General features: G+C 44.6%; 1 protein-coding gene across 2 annotated transcripts in view; it reads left to right on the top strand.

Moving 5' to 3' along the window:
- POLD2 (DNA polymerase delta 2, accessory subunit) overlaps positions 1 to 23,507 on the top strand; it is a 418,384-nt gene that overhangs the window by 153,844 nt on the left and 241,033 nt on the right. For both annotated transcript variants that reach the window (XM_069618953.1, XM_069618954.1), the window contains one exon: positions 12,826 to 12,949. In XM_069618953.1, coding sequence (XP_069475054.1) covers positions 12,826 to 12,949 — 124 coding nt within the window. The remainder of the gene's footprint in view (positions 1 to 12,825; positions 12,950 to 23,507) is intronic.

The following is a 23,507-nucleotide window of genomic DNA, read 5'->3' as shown; positions in this document are numbered from 1 at the left end:
TCATTCCTTTTCATGTCCCAATTTGGGATCTCAATTGGCTCCTTTGGTGCCATTAGACTCCTGTGCTTTGTGGCTATTAACCCTAAAACAATCTTCTTAGTGGCGATATCTGCCCGAAGGTTGAGTGAGCTACAGGCTTTATCCTGAGAGCCCCCTTACACGGTCGTTCACAAAGATAAAGTGGTGCTGAAGGTCAAACCCACTTTTCTATCCAAGTGAGTTTCATCTCACACACAACTTTACCATCTTTTTATCCTCCTCCACACCCTGGGAAGGAAGAGGAAAGACTTCACAGGCTTGACCCTAAGCATGCACTGAGCTTTTACGTATCTCGAATGACAGTTAAGACAGAATGACCAATTATTCGTGGGCTATTCAGGTTACAAATTGGGAATGGCTATTACCAAACAAACACTATCCAGATGGATTGGATTGGAAATAACCGAATGCTACAAACTGGCGGGATAAGATCTCTCTAAGGCCTACGGGCTCATTCGACCAGAGGCATGGCAATTTCCTCTGCTTTACAGAGGGGAGTACCAATAAAGGATATATGTGCAGTTGCCACATTGTCGTCTGTACACACTTTACACTGTTTCTAAACATTATAGTTTAGACTCTTCTTCAGGTCAGGAAATTGCATTTGGCAAAGTATTGATGCATTCCGTGCACACACTCAAACTATTCAAATGTCATATAAAATTCTGACTCCCTCCTCCAAATTTATAAACTGGTTTGGGAGTGAGGACACAAACCATTCGAAGAACAAGTTGCTTACCCCTGGTAACATTCGTTCGACTGGATGTTCCTCCCACATATTCCTTACCGGCCCTCCCAACCTACCTCTCAGTAGAAGTTCCCTTGCGGTTCCAGTCTACGCTCTCCCAGGAGGAGTAACTGTCAGGTACAATATAAATCCTTCACTCGTAAAAACGGAACTGAAGCCAATGGGCGCTGTGTGTGCTACATATACCTTCGGAGACGTCGACATCGAGACTGAGGCCTCTGAGGGACATCGAGTCGACAGGCATCGACGCACAGCACCCCCTGCTGAAATTCCAAAGCTGGATATTGGAAATATCGAAGTTAAGGAATTTGTGGGAGGAACATCCAGTCCAAAGAAAGTTACCAGGGGTAAGTAACTTGTTCTTCTATCCCTCAATCCTTTGTAGGCTACCGTCAGCCCTCTCCCTTTTCTTCCCTCGAAAATACCCCCCAAAGCCACCACCTCATCTCTGTGACGAGGAAGAGACAAACTAGGACACATCCTCCTTTGGATGAGATTTAACACATGTCAGCCTTATATTGTTAAAACGGACGCATCAGTCAAGTACCAAGACGAGAAACAAACTACGAGTTATGCACACTTTCTTTTATTCAGATATCCCCAACACCACTCTGGTACTGAGACGAAGAAGAGGGCTATGGAGGTGTACAGATGGAACAGCCAGGCATGTCCACTATGGTCAGGCAATTTAACTTAATGACCCACACCTGTGGTAATTTTACAAGCCTAATAAGTATAAAAAGCCTTGCCAAACAAAGCGGAATACAGACGCAGTGCATGGAAGCGGGACACGGAGGCGGGCTGGAGAGAAGCTGGCTGGAGGAGTGGGAGACACGGGAGCCGAGAGCCTATCCAGCAGGAGAGGGCGACGCCGTGGCAGAGGTTGGCTGCAAGAGGGTCTGGAAGTCATGCAAGCTCTCCTTTCCGGGTGCATGCAGCAGGTGCTGTCGGGCGCCGGAGCACTCCAGTCACCACAAGATGCCGGGAGAGCGATCGGTGCTCTGTAGGGCCTCCGTGAAGGAAGAGAGGAGTTACTGGAAGCTGGAAAGCAGCGCAAGATGCCAAGGGAAGCCGAAGGGAGCTGCTATTTGGAGCCAGTGAAAACGGTGTAACATTATTACCAGGGCACTCCGGGGGCTAGAAACATGAACTCTTGAATATCGAACAAAGTGGTTAAGCACCTTTTTGAATGCTGTAAGTAGTGCTTTTAAAAATCGAACAAACTGAAAGTTGTTGAACACTTTTGAAAGGCTGAAGCAGATACTTTTGCATACAGATCGAATTGGAAGACATAAGCACTTTCGAATGTTGCACAGAGAAAAAGCACGTTGAGAGGAGGTGTGAATGGAATGAAGGCAAGATGGTGCTACTGGCAGAAACCACAGAATGACTTTGAGATACAAGAGAATAAGAAGGGTATGAGAGAAGAAACCAAGTAATGGGCAAAGTAAAGAGTTCAAGGGAACTGCAGGTTAAAGGATAGTTCCGGGACTTTTTTTTTATTGTCCCTACGGTTCGGCCATGTGTTTTTAAGCATAAATCGGTAGATCGTAGAAAACTTTCCTATGGACCTTACCCGACTTTACGTCCATTAACGCACTCGAAATCAGCCGCCATTTTCTGATAATCCTATCATTTCCCCCCATCGCCCTGGCTCGCCTGCTTTTGCGGCACTAAATCAAATCCCCCGCCCCTGAAACAGACTTTATCAAAACATTCATATTCCCCGCCTCTATCCGTGACGTGACTGTGCTGCGTAGGCAAACGCGCCCAGGCGTCTTCTACGCGACTACACACAGAACCCGGAAACCAACACAGATCAGCTCACAACACAGCGCGCCACAATTGGGAATATGAAACTGTACTTTTAAATCAAACCGCAAGATTGTAAATTTGGTAAAGTACATTTATTTGACATCAAATGTTTAGAGAATATTCAGCGATTTTGCATTTTTATTTGCTCACGTTCCAAAAACTTCGTTTTGAGGCACGCGATGTTCCTTTGCTGTACACAGGGTCTTAGATCATCTCACAATACAGCGCCACAATTCGGAATATGAAACTGTGGTTCAAAAGCAAATGGCAAGATTGTCCATTTGGCAAAGTACATTTATCGGACATCAAATGTTTAGAGAATATTCTGCGATTTGCATTTTTCTTTGCTCTCGATCCAAAATAGTTCGTCTTGAGGCAAGCGATGTTCGTGTGCAGTACACAGGGTGTTGGTTTACGATAAAATAAGCTCTTCGGTCACACTGATAATCGCCTGGCTGTTCCAACAACGAGGCACTAGGCCACCACAACGGTCTGTATGTTGCATCTAGCCGTTAGTACCGCGAAAGGGCATACTTGTACTTGGCGATCGTCCCATAAAATGGTCAGGGTGCTAACGTTGTTCACGCGGAGAAGCAAATGGCGGTTAAAAAAGCCATCCGCCGGTGTCTGGTACTCGTGACACATACAATAATGAAGGATGTACCTGTTTTAAAAACATAAAAAATGAAATTAGTCTCACCATCAGATCTTTATTAAAATTATTCATTTTATATATTAGGTCGGGAAATTATTTCATAGCTAGGACAGTGCAACTGGGTATTATACGTCAAGGGGGGGCTGTAGGATACTGAGACAGTCCCCCAGTGCAGGGGTTGACAGGGAGGCAGTGCAGGTGGAGAGTGGAAGGGCCCAGGACCGAGGTCGCAGACAGTGGACCAGTTGTAGCAGAGGAGAGGGGGAGAGAAAGCAGAAGCAAAGAGGAAGGTTTTGAGGTGCTTCCGTAAAAGGAGATGGTTCTCCTCAAGATAGTGCGCGGTACAAAACAATATGCCACATAGAACGAACAAGTACGTCTTTAAAGCTACTGTATAGTAATTAAATTGCGGTATAAACTCATCTAAAGAGTTACTTACATTATATTTGCATTTTCCATTGTGTCTGTGCGTAGGGCAGCCCCGAAATACCACTCCTTCTATGCCGACGTTATTTCTTCTAATGAACGAACATTAAATGGCTTTCGTTTCTGAAATTATATTCATTATCGTTTCTTACGTTATTGCCCCACACCCCCAAAAAGAAGTCTTTCGGGATGGTCCCGGCCTGTCAAGGTCAAATAACAATAGAACCTTATACTGAGTCGTGGGCCATTCCGGCACCCGAGAAAAAAATGAAAGCAGCTGACCTTCACTTTGAACGAGCACACATTCCTAGTTAGCTACATTCAGTGTAAGGCCATCTTACAGGACTTGAAATTTACACTCCATCTTTGCATTTTGTGTGCGTGTATTTGCAGCCCCAGAGAACCATAAATACGGAGACATTCTATATATTTTGAAAAATGATTTATATTACAGTTTGGTTTAATTCAATGCGCAAATGAACAAGGTTGGAGAGACACATTGCATGTACACTGAGCAATCACTTTTATTTACACAATACATAGATACACATATTCAATGGGCCTGCGACATGAGGAGACTCGAGAGCAAAGTCACAGGTGACACCCGGGTGGTTCGCACTACTGCACGGTGAAGGGAGGGGCAACGGTGGAGAGACACATTGCATGTACACTGAGCAATCACTTTTATTTACACATTACATAGATACACATATTCAATGGGCCTGCAACATGAGGAGACTCGAGAGAACAGACAATCAAATTACAATCATTTAAACCGCGATGTGTATTTCTCAATGAGCTCTGCTTTAGGTGGACATGGAACAGAGGCAATGTTGGGTGGCAATGCAGTTGTCCCCTGCACAGGTTCGTTCACAACTCCATTTATGTGCCTATCTAGGACATCAACAATAAGTCTCTCAATAAAGTCATATTGCATATCCTCAAACACTGGTTTGATAACCCATTGTTTACTTCTTTTTGTGAAGGCCTTATTGTAGCGAAGCGTCCCTAAAGTTCCGGTCGTCCTACTTTGTTGACGGCCAACATTATGGTTATGTGCCAAGACCGCTAGAAGAGTCCGATTTATCATGCCCTCCATGCCAAAATGCAATCGTTTTGGCCTGTACTTTAGGCACATATTGTGGAACACCTCCAAATCTCCTGTGTGGCAGAATTCCGTGAGTCCCCTCAAATCTCTTGTTATAGTTTTATCAAATACAATCTTTTCAATGGCTTTGTGAGTGGGTGATGAAGGAATCAACCACTTCTTCTTCCGTGCCTCCTCTGTGGACAAATGGCCATGTTCACAATTGTGGAAATGTTGGTTTGTGGTCCAGCGGTGAACGTTGCTACAGTGTAACATTACTGACCGCCATTTTTCCAGTAGAATTTCCAACGACCCTCCACATGTTTTTGAGCTCCACCAAAGATGGTTGCTGATTGACTTGGACCACTGTGAAATACCTTGCATATCTTTTTTTTTTACCCGCAGCCGACATTTTTTTATTGATTGTTTTTGCAAGATGCCAAACGTCAAATTGGTGATTTATATTTTTGTACTCTTCTCTCATTGTCTTGGCAATTGAAACGTGTTTGGCCGTGGCTATCAGGTCGATCACCATTCCCCGCGATTGTAGTTCTTGCAATGATGCTACAAAGCCAACTTTCTCCATGGCCACTGAGGATGTACTTTGTGACACCTGCACGACCACCGAACTCCCAATTTTCTTACTTTCCATGTCCTGAAAGTGGTAGGTGCAGTACTTGGCTGAAAATCCTGGGCTGTCGCACTGTCCATCACCGGCTAGCCTGAACCGTTTGCCCGCGAATGTACTATCAATAGACATTTTTTCCATTCTCCAAGCTTCGCTAATGGCTGGAAATAGATAATCGGTTTGGTATTTGTAGAACTGAGTTTTCGCAATGAAATGGATTCCCACAAACTGAAAGAAAGACTCTAACTTTTTAAAACTTGAACCACTAAAAAGTGCAGCCGCTGCACAAAGTAGATTGCCTGCTGGCAGTTGCCCCAGCATGGGTTGTGCAGACCATGAGAAAGGATGATATTTTCTACAGGTGGCATGTATTTTAAGGTTAGTGCCTCGAATTGCACGAGTCACATTAATCAATGGCTCCCCACATACTTCCCCACCAACCGAATGCCCACATTTCATCCGAATAATAATATCAATCAAACAACTATCGAATACAATGAATTTGGCCTCTTTCCTTATACTGTCAATCTGCATCCCAGCTGGTTCGGCCTGTAACGTTGAGGACATGTCACTCACATGAAAGGTAGAATCTCTGATATCGTCTTCCGCTATGTTCAGTGATATTGATGGTGTTTCATTGTCGTCCACTTCATTCTCTTCCATTGCAACATCTGTTCTTTCTCCGGCGCTGGGTGAATAAAACAATTTCTTCAACTTTCTCGCGGTCTTAGTTTTTGCGGGTGTGGATTCTGTGAATTGATCTCCGACTGCATCCGAACTACCAGGAGGACATTCACTATCAATGGCTGGATGTGGTATAGCTCCGTTGTCAATCACTTCATATTCTTCCCATTGGCACGATGCATCTCCAGTCTCAAGTCCCTGCCAAAAGGTTTGACAAGCAACATCTCTCGTTCGCTTCACTGTCTGTGTAGATCTAGTTCGTACACCCACTCGCAACTAGAGGACAGATTGGAAAAGGGATGTTCAGTTTAAACACAACTTACAGTATTGAACTATTAACAGTGAAAAACAACATAATATAGTGACCAGGACACTAACCTTCTTTTGCTTTCTTTTCTTTGAAACTTTCTTGCCTCGAACCTCAACATCGGGACGCTGTTGCTCCGACTCGTGTGTGCATGTCTCCACTTCCTCTTGCGCTGCAACGACTATATTTTCATGATAAGCACATCCATCACGCACTGACGCTCCATCGACTCCCTGAAACATAGAACTTTCATTAGTATGTATAATAATATTGAAAACACAAAATGTACTTGGGGACCAATACCCACGTACATCTCAATAGCAAAACACGAATGAACACTTTGTGTAGAACATTCAGACGACAATTATTCACGCATTGTTGATCTAGTTAGATGGAACTGTCAAGATCCATTCCTCGGGCTCCTCATAGACTTCCATTGATGATATTATTGAAGATGATGCTTCAGTAACTCCCTGAAACACAGTAATTGCATTAGTATGGTTTTCTATTTTGTTAAAAAGAACATACACTTTGTGCAGGCGTCAACGGCTCATCTAAATAGACCTGCACAAATGATCAGTTGTCTAAAATAAATAATGGATATCTAAATATGATTCGATTTGCTCGATCGTTGGAAGTGTCACCACCCAGATATCTGCATCAACTACTAGGGGTGATGTTCTTGTAGAAGAAGCTCCGTCATCTCCCTGAAACATAGTACTTGCGTTAATAAAGAAGGAAGTATGGCGGATGTAATCACGTCATATGATTTCGCTTGATCAAACTGTCAGTATCCATACCTCGAAATGCATAAGAACATCAAGGGACGATGTAACTGCGGTGCACACTTCTGCAAGCTGTTGCGCCGACCCGTAACTGCACGCTCCCCCTTCTTCTTGGACTAATGCTCCATCGACTCCCTGAAACATAGGACTTTATTAGTAATGAACACAATATTGAAAAAAGAAGACACATAGGAGGGCGACGACAGAAGGACATATCAATGGCTAAAAACGAAAAAAACATTGTGTGTAACAATCACGCTACAAGAATGCAAGATCTGATGATCTCCATCGATGGAACTGTCCGGAAACGTACCTCGAGCATCTGAGTGACATCAACGGTTGTCGTCAATACGTTGGACTCCTCAGCATCTCCCTGAAAGACAGTACTTGCATTATTTTGGATAACAATAATTATAACTGAAAACAAAGACTAGAGGACGAGTACAAGGGTGTACCATTAGGTAAAATAATCACACGATAAATTAAAACTATTGATTTACATGCCTAAAACAAGTCAGTAGCAGAATAGCTAAGTAAGATTACCCGATAGGCGCTTGAAGTGGCTGATGACGGCAATAACGACATGGATGGAGAATCTTCCGCCTTCATATTGAGTGGATACATAAATGGGGAAATTATTGTTAGCTAATGCTACACACTACCGCAAGGCCTAGAGATAAATACGTAAACTTGACTCACCAGTGGAGGGATGTGGACGAATAGAGTGGGAATAGCGGTTGAGAGCAATTTTCACCTCGCTCGCGGTGTGTTCTTCTTTATTAGCAATGATGTGGAGTACATGTCTGAGCTAAAGTGCCTGCTGCAGATGCGGTATCGATCACCCCTCTTGTCCGCAAAGACTTCTAGGACTCTACTTTCAAGCTCAGACGGTGGATATCCGCAATATCAGACCCATTCTCTTATCTGATCTATTGTCTTAGCGAAAACATGCATTATAGTACCTTCAGATTTATTATGGGTCTTCGAAGGGCAACCGCCAATGGAACAGGCAGGCATTGTGGAAAGTTCTGAAAAGTAAAGATCAACAATTCTCTATGAATACCAATGTGTTAAAAAATTAAATGATACATAAAAGGTTCAATGCAAGGTTCGTTTTGGTTCTTGGAACTATACACGTTATTCACATGCGGATAAGTATTTGAATAACTTTAAAAAAATAGAAAGATAATTTGACTAAACTCAGAACATGTGACTAGTTCCTTGCATGTACTGTCTTGAACGAAAAGAAATTGGACGCAAAATGATTATGGTACATGGCCTTACCTTGACGAACAAACAGTTAGATGCAGGGATCAGAGTAGTTTCTTGTCGTAGAACAGGGAGCAGTTCACAGGTTGCAAACTGACGAGTTTCCTCAAAGTGGTCACGGAAGTTCACAGAGACGAAGAGCAGATAACCAGCACCTTCGCGGGTTGACTAGTAAAGCGCAAAGAAGTTCTCATTAGAATATGAAGTGGGTTATAAAGAATTCGAAACAGGGGTGTGTTTGTGAATGAATGACGTGTATATGTCGTGGCATTATGCGGTTTGCAGGGGGCCGTCCAGCATGAGGGGGGGATGCTTGGCAGGAGATACGGGGTCTGGAGGTAGACATGGGAACAAAAACCGATGCTCTATAGACCACTTTGAAGTGTACATGGTCTTTGGCACCTCTTGGCCTTTATCGCTCCCTGACAGCTCCACTTGCCAGCACAAGTACCCCGGTGCGAACTGCCTTTGATAGGGCGGGGGGGGGGGGTGGATTGGGGCGGTGGTCGTGCAGACAAGACACAGGAAGACTCGTGAATGGAGACACACTTATGTGGATTGCAGGGGGCCGTCCAGCGTGAGGGGGGATGCTTGGCAGGAGACACGGGGTCTGGAGGTAGACATGGGAACAACAACCCATGCTCTATAGACCACTTTGAAGTGTACATGGTCTTTGGCACCTCTTGGCCTTTATCGCTCCCTGACAGCTCCACTTGCCAGCACAAGTACCCCGGTGCGAACTGCCTTTGATAGGGCGGGGGAGGTGGATTGGGGCGGTGGTCGTGCAGACAAGACTCATTTGCTGCAGGGCCTCACCAAGGAGAGGCCATCTAACTGCATGTAAGAGGCAGGATGCAGGATCTAGTACATGGAAGGCAGGGGTGTGAGTTTATAAATACCTCACCCTCCCAGGAGAATATATGGGTGCAGTTCACCCTGGAGACCCTGGATGCCTAGGCAGTTAGTCAGCAGCCAGCTGGCCTGTGGTGGCAAGGCGGCACGGGCCAGAGGGGGTCATCTCTGTACCCGGTGCCCAAAAGGATGATTTATTATGATCAACCATATGGATTATTTACCTATAACCATGTTTTGTATCAATAAAATCCAACGGCCTTCCTTTTATTGCCAACGCTTGAACAAAGTGGTGTGGTAAGTATTTTTGGGGGAGGAGGCAAGGCCGGGAGGCTTGATGCCAACCCGCAAAATAACATATGTATGTCTGCTGCATATGGGTTCAACGGTTATGTGGATTGAAGGTGGGCGGCCAGCGTGAGGGAGGATGCTGGCCGGAGACATGTGGTGTGACAAGACAAGGCACAGGAAGACTATTCAATGGAGACACACTAGATTCATTTAAAAAATCAAAACAACCATTGTTAAAATATATGTTGGGTTTTATTTTAGATCTTAATTTCAATTGAACATAAATAATAAACATTACACATGGTAAAGTTCCGGTTGCAGCACATCCAGGGAAAATCCGCGGTATTGTCCACTGTCGCTGGGGAAATGTTGTCTAATGGCAAGTACCGCACAGGCAGGTATTACTCTCCGAACGCGGTGTCCGAGGCTCCCGTGAAACCACCAAGTGAAGCAACGATCGGCCACCAGCCTGTACCACCTGTGAAAATGAAAGATGCAAACTGTATTAAAATGACAAAACTTTCTTATCACTGTCGATTCAGGTAAAAAATGTCATTCTGCTTTGAAAAAAATTCTATCTAGAAAATGCACAATATGGAACCAATTTACATGCATTCGAATGATATGTAGATGTAATTTTATATGTGGGAGACGACCATGAAATAGTAGTGGCATCACTGACATCACAACCAGAGTATACTTACTCGTTACTCGGATTACGCGGACGAACAGTGCCGCGAAGTTCGTGCATAAGCACCATCATCATCCTCAACACGGTCCGTGAGAGGCAGGCTTCCCTGAACTCTGGCAGCTCGGTGATGCATTGCGGACTTGGCTCGCCTTCCGAAATGTAGGCCAAGCACCCGGAATTTTTACGGCAGCAGCAGTTCTCCTCCTCAGTTGGCATTAGCTCGCACCGATTGCACCAGGTGGAGACGCTGTCCATGCGACATGGTCCAGGCTCTTCATCCGTTGACTGGTCCTCCCAACTGCCGTCCGAATCCCCATCGTTTTCGCGTGCTTGCCTTTCCAGTAGTTCTTCCTCGGTGTACTCGGGCTCGTACATATACGGCATTATTGTAGCCATTGTGTGGTAAAGAAAGTAAAATAATTTACAGAGATGGTACAGGTGTTCACAAGGCCTAGAAGCGGCGAAGGTAGCTGACAAGAGCACAGAAACGAGTCACAGAATACTCAAAGTAACACAGAGAGAGTAATGGAATCGAAAATCTGCTGCTGTGTGTTGTGAAACGGTGTGTTTATACTTATAGAGGAAAGAGGCGTCCTGCCATTTCCATGGCGACACTTCATTAGCTGAGGCGCAGCGATTGTTGACACGAAACGTGCTTTGGCGTTGGGAAATGGGCGGTACGCGTCTGCTGATGTCAGGCTCAGGGGCGGGGGATTTGATTTAGTGCCGCAAAAGCAGGTGAGCCAGGGCGATGGGGGGAAATGATAGGATTATCAGAAAATGGCGGCTGATTTCGAGTGCGTTAATGGACGAAAAGTCGGGTAAGGTCCATAGGAAAGTTTTCTACGATCTACCGATTTATGCTTAAAAACACATGGCCGAACCGTAGGGACAATAAAAAAAAAAGTCCCGGAACTATCCTTTAAGGAAAAACCTGTATTTCGAAGAGCCAGAAGAATACAGAAGGTGTAACAAAGTGCATGGTGGCCTATCAAGCCACAATAAAGAAGTGTTGGACGAGTGTAATGCTGATGAAGGAAACAAGCTTCACTGTCAAAGGAAAGAAGTAGACAAAGAATGATGAAAGGGCAGATGAGGGGTATTGGTTGCGTGACCTGCAATGAGTGGATCGCATGGTATGACAAATGTGCTTAGATAGTGCCTGCTTTATGGAAAAAGCCAATGAGTACCCATAAAGAAGCTTGTGTTTTGCAACAGACCCTTATGTGATTTTGAAGTGAAGGAACAGACTTATCTTTGTGAACCAGTGGAAAGTACTGATGACAAGAGAGGCCTGGGAAGTGTCCCAAGGAATTGTATTGTTTTGATGGGTCCCAAATTCTAAGATTTAGATTAAATGTAGTCCTTACTCAGTTTTAGGCAGACAAAAGAAAGTGCTGAGGGACCAGAGACTGTGCCGGCATTGTCATAAGGAAACAGAGACATTAAACATTTGTGTGTGCATTGTCCTAATCTTTGGATATTGAGGGTTCAAACTTTCCTTTTAATTTTATGCCAACAGAACAGGATCTGTGGAGGAGGATCTTAAATTTAAATGAACTGTTCTCATCTATTCGTTTTTTAAAGGCATGTGCAGTGGACTTTTAAACTATTGGATTATGAGATTAGTTTTAAGGAATAATGAATGTAGTTAATTTGGAATTGTTAATGTCTTTTAACTGATGATAATGGACTGTGTGTTTTAAAAGTACATATTTGTACTGTAGTACACAATAAATATTTTTGAAAAGCTGAATCATTTGAACTCTTGGGGAAGGGAATGCCAATATCTTATGAACTGTTTTGAACTTGGAGAAGGGGAAGCTGATTACAACCCAAGAGCTGGAAGAAGCTCAGAACTTTATTTCGAACACTATTTCTTTTGATGCTGACATCACTGCACATTGTATACAGTTAGTTGTGAGGGCAAGTATAGGATTTGGACACAGACTGATTGATTTGGACTTCCTGACGCAGACTATCCTTAGTTTTCTTTACGTATGCAAAAGCCCCCTTCGCATAGGGCAAGTTAGGCCTTACTCCAGCCTGCATTTTAAGTTAAAATAAAACGTTTTTGAGTTCATATTCGAATATGCTGTCTGTATCTACTTCATGATGCCTTCACAAGGGGTAGCTCTATTGTTTGGCCCCTGAGTGACAAACCTAGTGGGAAAACCCTTGTCGGGACATGGAGAATATCTGCGTGGCTATAGGCTATATATTTCCTATAGATCATATGATGGGTCGATTAGTATGAACAAATACCTTTTTTTAATCTCTAGTTGAAAAGGGTCCTTTAGGCCTGGTGGGTGAAGACCATCTGCTAGGAACAACACTGCAGGTCTGCTTTTGGTGTCCTGAGTGTTGGCTTTGCTTGAATGGGTTACCATTGATGGGGCCTTGAATAACCGGTTTTATGAAAGTGAATGCTTTCCAAATGGACCGCAAAACATAATTCTTTCTGGTCTGAGTAAAGATGGTGTGCAGTACTAATGAACATGCCTTGAAGAATAATTCTTAATTTACTTACTTTTCCATTTATCCACAGCACAACCTCTTACCACAGCCACCACGCTCCAAGTATATCAGCCAAACAGACACGCTGATCCTGGAGGACGAATTGCAGCGCATCAAGCTTGATGGAAACATAGATGTGCAGAAGCTTGTTACAGGTGCGTGTGGGGGGTGGTGTGAGGTTTATGTAGATTTTAAACTAACCCCTCAGTCATAAAGGTAATCACATCACTGGAGCAGGACAAAATTAATTCAGCCAAAATAAAGCAGCAGGGGATGACCTGGTTTGCCTATCGATTGGAACAGGGGTCTACTCTAGGATTTCAGGCAGAACAATGGGCACTCGAAAGCCAGAATATAAGTCCACATTTATCCAACAGGTCTCAGTCTCCACCTTTTTGATATAGTAATGTTGGAGCAAGCAGTCAACCAAGAGCCCTTCTCAACATGTTACATTTGTGATTGGATGTCGAAAAACTCCACCACCGCCTTGTGTATTGAGTTGTAACTTCAGTTCAGTTCAACGCTTGCAGTAAATGTCACTTTACATTTTAATTTGTTTTATTTTGGGAAGTATTGCTTGCACTTAGCCTGTGGTATTGCTGCCTTTAACAGGAGACCGCTATTGCCATGTACAGGGCTGGCACTGTATTGTTTAATTTGGTAGTAGTATGTTCTATGCTACTGTGGTGCCTGTAGTGCTGCTTTTGGTCTGGTGGACATTTTCCCCCTTCACCTGATACTGCTGTAATTCTTGTTCTGGTGCTGTAGCCCTCGTCCCAAGGGCGCTGCCTCTCCTGGTCTGGTGAAGTTGCTTCTTTCAGTCTGGTGCTGCTGACTCTGGACCTGGTACCGCACTAAATAAATTCACTATGTATCCTCCCAAAATCAAGTTCTACCTCTATTAAATATTAGAAGATGCCGCCCCTAGAACGAAATGGTCATACATGCGCTCCTGGGAAGAAATGGTGGGGCAGAAGATTACAAAGGAGGGATGGGGTAAATTATGGTCGAAAGTGGCAAGAGCGTCGCAGTTGCAGGAAACCTGGTACATAATCCTGTATGGGTGGCACTACACGCCGGCCTGCCTTAACAAGATGGACCCGAACACCACGATGGCAGAGTGTTGGAGGGGCTGTGGTGGCCCGGGCACATATATGGTGGAAGTGCCCCAAAATGGAGTCATTCTGGCAGGAAATCAGACATGCACAAAGTCAGGCATTTGGGTTAGCGGGTGACGGGGCCCCCAGAACTTATTCTACTAGGACTTAGAGAACAAGGTGAAGCTCCAGAACCCAAGTATCGGGAGAATGCAAAAGTAGCCCTGACTTTGGCAGCAATGACCATTATAGCCCAGAGATGGTAGAGTACCGACATCCCCACGGTACAAGACTGGGTGCGTAAAGTGTGGGAATTGATAGACCTGGAATGGGCCACCTACGCTACGGACAAAAACTTGCAGAACTTTGGGAGGGACTGGGGAGAGGTCTGGAATTTTATGAAAGAGGACAATGGTGCCCCCAATGCCTTAGACTGTTGTATGTGGAATAAACCCGTTCAATCGACCTCAGACGAACTGGAGAGAACCCTCAACTGCACCCCAGGGAGGGATGGGATGGGGAGGGCGGAAGGGGAAGGGATAAGTGATTATAAATGTTGTAAAACAATAAAAGGAAGTTCCGATTGATAACAAGAATGTAACTTTGAATATACATGCACGCCTTAACCCACTAACCTTGAAAACAAGCCTACTATATTCACAATTCTCAAGTCCTATGCATAACATCAACAGCAAGTTGCAAGATTATTTGAATCCCATGCAATTGCAGTCCTTTTACTTGTGATCCGGCTTAGATGAAAGAAGCTAGAGTGAAAGGTACGATCGAGCGATAGATGAACGCCTAAACCAACAACAGACCAAACAAGTACCAACGAGAAACAGTTGCTACAGAGAGTAATACCAGGGTGCAAAATGTCCAATCGTCACTTGCCACTAGTAATATTTGACTCTTGGCGAGTAAGAAATGGTGTGCTGTGTGTATGTATAGGATTGAGTTGGTGACTGAATTTGTTTATGGCTGGCTGGGCTAGTAGCTTGCAACTTGAATGTTTGCATGCTCATTCTACAGCCATAGATCGCATGAAACCGTGTCCTCTCATCGGTTTATGTTGTCTAGTGTCCCCACCTTCGACTTTCCATAATCTTTCTTTTTTCACATGGAGAAGGAGGGGAGCCTCAGTGACCATCTGGTAACTGAGACGCCACTTAAATTGGTTGATGGTTGCTGCACATGTGTTGGTTGTGGTACCTGAAACTAGTCCTCAAAATCTGCACTTGCCACAGCTTAATGATAATTGACTCTTGGGGAATAAGAAATTGTGTAATGTGTGCATGTGGAGGATTAAGATGAGTAACTTCATCCCTGTCTAGTAGGTTGCAACTTCAAATGTTTGCTCCAACAATCTTCTTACAGACTGTTTGTAAATGTTTTTTTGTCCTTTGTATGGATTTGAGACACTGAGGAAGTCTTTGGTTCTGTCACTGTAAGGCCTTTGTCAGTCAGGCATTGCTGATATTTTCAAGCAGTAATATTGTATAACGTATAGAAATACAAAAGCAAAAATGACTACAAGTTAAACATTAGGAATAAGGATAAGACGTTTTAATGCATGGTTTGCAGTGTGCCCTGTGTTCGGTATATGACTGTGTAAGGAGTGGTAGATTAGGGTAACTCAGCCATTCGATTTGGTGATGCTGAATGCACATAATCTAGCTATCCCAGTGCAGGTTGTTGCAGCTGCAGGCTGTACTTGATGGGAATAAGATTACGTTTGATGCAAGATTATTTCAACTTGCGAACACATTGCAATAATACTTCAGAAGCATTGATGATAATCTTTAGTGCGGTTCGATTTCGATGCACAAACCAGAGCTGTTGAGAGAAAAAACACCCAAAATAGTGGAAGACAGGCAGCGATATTAACAGTGGAAGCTCACCCATAGGGGCAATAGGGTGGGGCACTAGGGCGGTGCCCTACTTTCTCACACCCATACATTTTCAGGACCCTGCAGGTCCTGTGAATAGACCAAACGAAAGCAGCAAAATGAAGAGAAAAATGTAAAAATAAATGCTTTTGTTGTGGAGCAAGTGACTTGAACTTGCTCCATAATCAGCAAATATAGTATTTGCAAAGAATCTACATTTTTTTTAATTCTTTGCAATTGCAAAGACTGGTGGTGTCCCTTATGCCCTACACAGCACCTCACATGGGTGAAAACAGGTGAATATAATGCCCATGCCTTAACTGGTGTAGAGCTCTGTGAAAGGCATTGGGAGACAACGGTTGACATCAGCCGTTCAAGATCCCTCCTGGGCGCGGTTGACAACTGGTCTGGAGGCATCCGGAGTGTTTCTTCTCCCCTCCCTTTGCCTGTCTGTCCTGGGCCTAGGGCAAGGTCAGAATGCTGACCCTGCCCGCTGCCTCATACAGAAATAGGCAGGAGGTGAGGTGAAGGGCATCTCCTGACCCTCTTCCAACAACGTGATGACGTTGAAGAGAAGCGGGAGAAAGTCCAAGCCTTCCAGAGAAGGTCACCACCACAGCCAGCTCAGGTCAGTGTTTAAAATGAAGAAACCTCCTGTTTTGTCTCTGTGGGAGAGAATTTGTAGTGTGTGTATTATGTGCGTGAATTAAGTGTTCTGGTGATTGCTGTGTGTATGACTGATGAGAGAGGCTGTAAGGGTGCGTGACTGCTTGTGTGGATGCTGTATGCGAGGGCCTGTTTGTGAGCTTTGTGTAAAGTAAGAAAAGTGCCATTCTGTGATGTAAAGACACTTTTATTATTGTACACAAGGCTTGCCATCGGGCCCTGAATGTGTGTGTCTGTGTGGAAGTATTCTGGTGGGTTTCGTGTATGATTGATGAGAGAGGCTATATGGGTGCCTGGCTGCTTGTGTGAATGTGTCTATCGATGTGTGCACATGCTATAGACACATGCATGTATGAAGTTTCTGCTGGGTGCCATGCAAATGAATCCCAGAGGTCCATGTGAGGTGCAACTAGCCAAAGGCTGCAAGGAAAACTCAGAAGCAGCGCAAGAAGGAAGGCATGGGCAACGGGAGACGTGAGCGAGAATCCGGAGCTGCGGAAACGCAAGGAGAAGAACGAAGAGCGCGGCAGCAGAAGAGAAGCTCCGCTCTGCCACCTGAGAGAACCAAAACCGCCCTGAGCATTCCCAAAGGTAGGGAAAGAGCCGGACCGGTGGCAAGGGTATTAAGAGAGCACATTCTTAGGCTTCTGCCGCATTCAGAACCTTTTGGGGGGGAGCAGGGGGAGGGTTCCTGGGACGATCTCCCGCGCTTACCAACATTACTCCCTTTCGTTAATCCCCCATTAATTAACTGCCATGTAAGCCTTTCCCGGACCTCCTTCTCTATTCTTTCCTTTTCTAATCTCTCAGCCTCCAACTAGGGCAATATTCCATCTTTTGTTACCAATGCTTTTATCACAGAACGTGAACATTCTCCCGCTTGCGCGTACTGTTCTGGGCTACATGAGATATATCAATGCTTTTATCACAGAACGTGACATTCTCCCGCTTGCGCGTACTGTTCTGGGCTACATGAGATATATATACTCCCCCCCCCCAACCCCCCCCCCCACTCGGTCGACCCAGTGTTCTTTGTAGTTCTCTGGGTCTGGTGGGGGAATGGTGATGGTGCCAGAGGGGGGTCAAGGTGTTTCTTTATTGCAACCTTGCAGGATATGTTAGGGGCATCTGTTTGTACCTGGCTGTCTTTTGTACCGCGAGGTGCACCCTGTACCCCAATTGAGACCATCATAATTGCGGTGCTAGGCATTGCTTTGGCGCAACATCAAATTCCCATTTGGCAGATGCAGAAGATCACCAACACGAATCCGATCACTGGTACCAATAGTTTGACGATTGCCCCCATCCATGACAGTAGCCAAGAGAAAAGGTTGTTGGACCAGTCACTTCTCCGGATGCCAGCCTCTTTTTGCATGTGGGTGCCAAGGGTATGTAAGGCCTCTATTATATGCATGTGTCTGCGCCGTTTGGGGGTACGTATGTGCAACATGAATCACTGATCTTTTTGTAGACCCTGCCTTCCATTGCCCTAAGCAATTCCATTACATTGCAGTTCTGCAACAACCGTATTGCTTGCATCTCCATCTTTATGGCATTGAGGCCTTGTTCGGTGTCATTTGCCAACTGGATCACCTGCCAGCGGATGATCTGGAGCCACTAGACATTGGCAGCTGCTTGTACTCCTGGTAGCAACAATGATGCAAAAAAAGTCTTACTTACTATACAGTCTGTACTGGTCTGGTATTTCTTTGAGCAACTGTGAGCCTAGAGACAAATGATTGCATCTTTCCTTTCTACACAATTTTTCTTTCTGGCCGGATACGGAATATGGGCCACTGCGGCAGAACGATAGTAGAGACATTCGCCACTGGTACTGTTTTTGGGGTGGACAAGCCACCTGGTCCCACTATCAAATGCTCTTCAGGGACCACCAGGAGAGCTGAGTAGTATGAGGCCAGCGAGCCAGTGCTCCTCCATACTGGCGGGAGGTACTGAAATGCCTGCTGGCCACAGATCCAATAATTGTCCATCACTGCTGTCCCTCTTTTGAAGCCTGGGATGTTTTGTTGCGCTTGTTGTTGGCCCCCACAAAGACGTTTCCCTCATTATAAAACAGTTCATATTCTCCTTGCTAGTTTTTCCATCTCCTCAATTTATGCAAGTTTCGCCACATACTCATTCCAGTATTGTCGGCATACAGCAGTCGCCCTTTGTATTACTTCTTCCCGAATCCCACAAGGCCTCCCGCCATTCAGCTCATTGTAGTCTCTTGCCATCTGTTTGCCACATTTTACACCTTTCAGCTTCAGATATGGTCTTTGTAGACTGTGTGCCTCTGGGATGGCAGGCACACTGCAGTTCGTCTGGGTTCAGCATCACAAGTTGCATGCTCCGTGCCTGAAGTGTTTCGCAGCCTGCACAATGTCAGATGGACCGAACACTGAGCTTCCAAGAGCAGTGTTTGTTGCTGCATTAATACCATGGGGATCCCTGACATGGGTGGCATCAAGGAACAGATGTAACCGCTTCCATTAACCCTTTTTTCCCCCATTGCGCTCATGTCTGCGTTCTGTGAGACGGGCATGGTATCAAGAGACAACAAAGACAAGTTACGCATTTTGAAAATCTTTATTCTCAATGGTCGGGATGTTGTAACGCCTAACTTGCCCTATCTCTAAGATGGGAATTTTGCCTAGCGAAAAGAAAACTAAGGGAAGTCTATCCGTCCAAAACAAAATACTGTCAAAATCTGTGCTTGTCCTCACTTCTACAGAATAATGGGGTGAATGGGATTTGGTCAATTCAACAGTGTTCAAAGTAAAGTTAATGTGACAATGGAGCCTCTCTACAGCTCCCTTCCCCAAGTTTAAGGCACTCAGGATTATAAAGTTGCACAAGCCTCTCTTGGTTTCACTTGGCAAAACATGTTCACTGTACCTTTTCCTGGTAAGTTCTTTAGTCTTCTCGAGGTCTCCTTTCTGCGAATCCAGAAGACCTATAGTTCATAATTCTTCAATGGTTCTCTTGGGTTTACCTAGCCCAAGCTTAGACCCTCGTGGTTACCTCTGTTCAAAAGTGTATTTTCTTTAACACAAAAAGTGAAACTCGCAAAACGTCCGCTTGTTAACATCACAGTTCACTTGGCTTCTTTCGGGACTCCCGTCCCCCTTTCTGAACAGAGTCCTTTTAGCTTTTCCTTTAATTGGATCATGCAGCTCCTTGCTTTCAATTGGGCTCCCTTAGTATTGGCGCAGTCGTCAGACCTCACAGTCCACCCATTCCAGGTTTTTCAACCAGGTGCCTTGTCCTTAATAGAGTTCTCTTTTCCTTATACTGGGGTTTCTGCATCCAACCTGGATCAATCTCCTACCTGGTGGCCACCCGATACTTTCCCAACACACTGTTTGTTATCAACACTTTTCTATCAGTTTTGTGAATTTTGCTCCCACTTCATTGCGCCCCCCCTTTTTAGGATTTCTTTCACTCACTTTTCGTGTACGCACACAGCTCCCCTCTTTGCAGACACTTCCTTTCTTTACACAATCATTCGAGAACCTGCAATCAGACATGCAACCACTCTTCCACTATGTATCTTAGTAATTCCATTTGTCAATGGCGCCCAACGCCTCTCCAGTCTTACGGGTTCCTGCTGCAATGTTGTAAATTGCTTGCTTACTTCAATGCACACCTGGCTCTCACTGCTCTTCACTCACCAGTGGTGTTTTCTTCGTTCTTGAGCTCATGTCTTTATCTGAGGTCAGAGTCTCCCCACCTGCCCCTCGGACACTCTGGGGTTCCTGTCCTGGCCCAGGGGAACGAGCATTTCATTTTACCAATATTACAAGGTATCAGCACGCCTCCCGGCTCCCTTCTTTGTACTTCTCCTCTTTGCTGCTGGACACAGTGGTCATTGGCCACGCTTCTCCCGGATGCTTCCTCACTCAGACCCTCAGTATCCCTGTTTCTTCTAGCTGGTCCTAGGCAGCCACTGCTCCTCAGGTCTTCTCCCAACTTGCTCTTTTTGCATAGTGCTAGTGTTAATGGTCGTCCCAGTACCATAATTGTGTATCTCATAGGAAATCTGTACTCCCCTTGATTTCCTCTTCTTCATTGCAGTGAGTGATACTTGGGTCGTGACAGGGGTTGGTGGGGGGGTTGGGGGATTGTGCGTCTTATGATAATAAGGTGGTTCTAGTTCTTTTTCCTCTGGTACCCTCCATAAATGAGGTTAACTGGGAAGGAAAAGATTGGGTCTCACAGTAGTTAATAATATTAAAGGGATGAAATGATAAGTCTGTGTTATAGTTGTAAAAGGGCAGTTTACATTCCCATAGTTTCCTCGGAGTCCAATTGTTAGACGGAAGGTCTTGGGGTAGGGTAGATGTGTCTGGAAAAGAGAAAATGCTGCTATTTGTTGATACCTCGGATACTGTTGTAGTACAATGATTGCAAAGGATCAACCTATGGGTTTAGACAACACCAAATCACAATCTAGCCAAGTATTCTGCGCCAAATGAACACCAAGACATATAGCAAAAATAGAAAATTATTATTGTTCTACATCAAAGAATAATAAACGTGAAACAAAGGAGCACAAAACGCAAAGTGGTCCAAACAAAAAAAATGTGATCAATCTCTATTAAAACAAAAAAGGAAAAATAAGGGAAAAAACACACAACCCTTTATCATACTTTCGAGCTATACATCTCTGTAGACAAAGTAAGAAAATCACACTTGAGTGAAAAAAGTGTAGATTCATAGATGGACAAGACCCAGTGTGGAGATATTGTGGGTGACCCCAGACTGGTCACATAAAATATAGAAAAGGAAAGAGGACAGGTTGCATAAACCCTACTTAATCAAACCGTTGTTTGCGATTGTTTCAAAGCAAAACATTTAAACAATTATAGCACCAAAGTTGCACTCTTGACATTTCTTGTGTAGAAAAGTACAATTTCTATTTTGCAGTACAATATTTTGTACCAATTTTTCCAACTTTTAAGAATAAAGACACCTCCAAAAAGCAGTAAAGTTCCTTGTATGCGGCTCGAGGCTGCTTCCGTTTTCATTCACATGAAGTGCCAACATCAATTTTTCGACTATTCAGAAAAAGAACACCCATTTGGGTCTGGGGTAGGGTTGGACATGCGTGATGATATCCTATGATACTAGAGGTGAGGTAGGATAGATCAGGATTAGGAAAAGTGGGCTGCCAGATCTCTCATTCGGGATTCCCTCTTCTGTTGTTCTCTAGACCCTCCATTCCAGTAGTACCCCTTTGCAGCCTCAATCTGGCAGTCCTACCGTTCTCTTGGTTACATGAGTGGCGGTCTTAACCTGCTTAAGTGTGAGAACGCCCTCAGATTTCTCACGGTACCAGTACGACTTCTTCCTTTAAGTTGGTGGGACCAATGAACCCATAAGCCACCTGGATACCATTCTCTGAGCTTGTTGGGATTAACCAGGGGGAAGGAAACCAGCTTGTGTGCTTGACGACAGCTACTCGAACCGAAGATCTTCCATTTTGCCAGCTTGATTGACCCGTCCCCGTGCTGTGCACGAGTCATCTGACGTCCACTCTCTTGTCCCCACGACTGAGGCTCAGGAACCGCGAGATCTGCAGGAACTGCCAGGAACCAACATCTTCAGCTGCATCTTTTCTTAATATTAAGGTGCTGTGCCAACCCGATTGAGAGAACTTAACTCTCGCGGTGAAAGTTTGTGAATCAGCTTGTGACCCAACATATGATTCTTTTTCATACAAACTACTTCTGAGAACTTTGGCAAATACTTTACTTTTACTACAAGAACTGGTCTTTCCTATCCAAGACACTAGCCCATTGACTTTGGCCGAGGCCTATTGAACTGAATTGAGTCCTCTAGTGAACTGAAACCATTTGCACTGCCTAAGAAAGTATTTGTAGTCTATTTTATTGACTTGTGCTTTTTTTACTCCCATTTGAAGTATAACTGAAATGCCATTTTGCTCCTATTTCAGGGGAGCCTCATTTACTCAAACGTATTGGTTTGATATTGAAGTGTATTTGTGTATGATATTAAGTTGCCTCCTTCTAGTGAATGTTTTCTAAATGACTGTGTAATAAATTAATAAGTGTTTTACCAAGAAACCTTGAGTGCAAGTGTCTACTTGAACCACTGTGATTGTAAGACCACTGTGCAACATCCTTTTACTGCTCACATTCCCTCTTGAGATGTGCCTGGCTGCTCAGCTCGCTACCACAAACTGTGTAGTACAGACTTATACCAAAGGTTGGTTTTGCTTACACCTGTAGTCCTAATTGTATGTGGTGGTCCCAGCGGGTACTGCATGCAATTCTGCTTAATAGTGACCACCAAAGATGGACCATCCCTCTTTCTATTTATGGTATCCTAGCAGAGCAGTCTTGGCTTTATTCAGGGGAGGGGATGAGGCTGGAAGCCAGGTACAATTAGTCCCATCCAGATTACACAAGAAACCAAGCCAATATACTGAAAATATATTTACTTTGAAGTATTGCATGCAAGATAACCATAGTTCAATTAAGTACCATGACAGATATCTTGCATGACTCTGGGGACAAGACGTGGGGTGACCAGTGGGGCTGGGGATCTCACCAAACTAGAGGATTATGGGCCTGGAGGAGGCAAATGGGGGGGGGGGGGGGGAATTCCCTGCAACCCTCACCTTCTCACCGAAACAAAAGCAGTGGACAACCACAGTCTGCCTGATCCTGATGCTGGCCATTTAAGGGACAGCCAGGATTTAAAGTCACTGCAAAAACAGACTATAATTTGGCTCCAACATTTCATTGGTTACAGTAGGAATCTGTATAGAGTCCACCCCTTTTTAGAGAGCCTGAAGCTCCCAGTCAGAACCAAATCTCCAAGAAAGAAAACCACCCACAGCCCCACCAACATTCAGCTCTGTGAACAAGGTGCACATCAAACAGGCTCTTGCTGTAGCTGAAGGCCCTAAAGTACAGGGAAACGTGCAACAAATGTTCAGCGAAGCCCTTTCAGAGACGTGCATACCCATTTGGAAAACTGGGTTAATCTACCAGAAGCTTTGCCATATGCACACACAAATCAGTTCATATTTCAAA

Source organism: Ambystoma mexicanum, chromosome 10, assembly GCF_040938575.1.
Source record: "Ambystoma mexicanum isolate Mex_15411 chromosome 10, UKY_AmexF1_1, whole genome shotgun sequence".
NCBI lineage: Eukaryota > Metazoa > Chordata > Amphibia > Caudata > Ambystomatidae > Ambystoma > Ambystoma mexicanum.
Note: the sequence above shows the minus strand (reverse complement) of the source record. Positions and strands in the feature narration are given on the sequence as shown.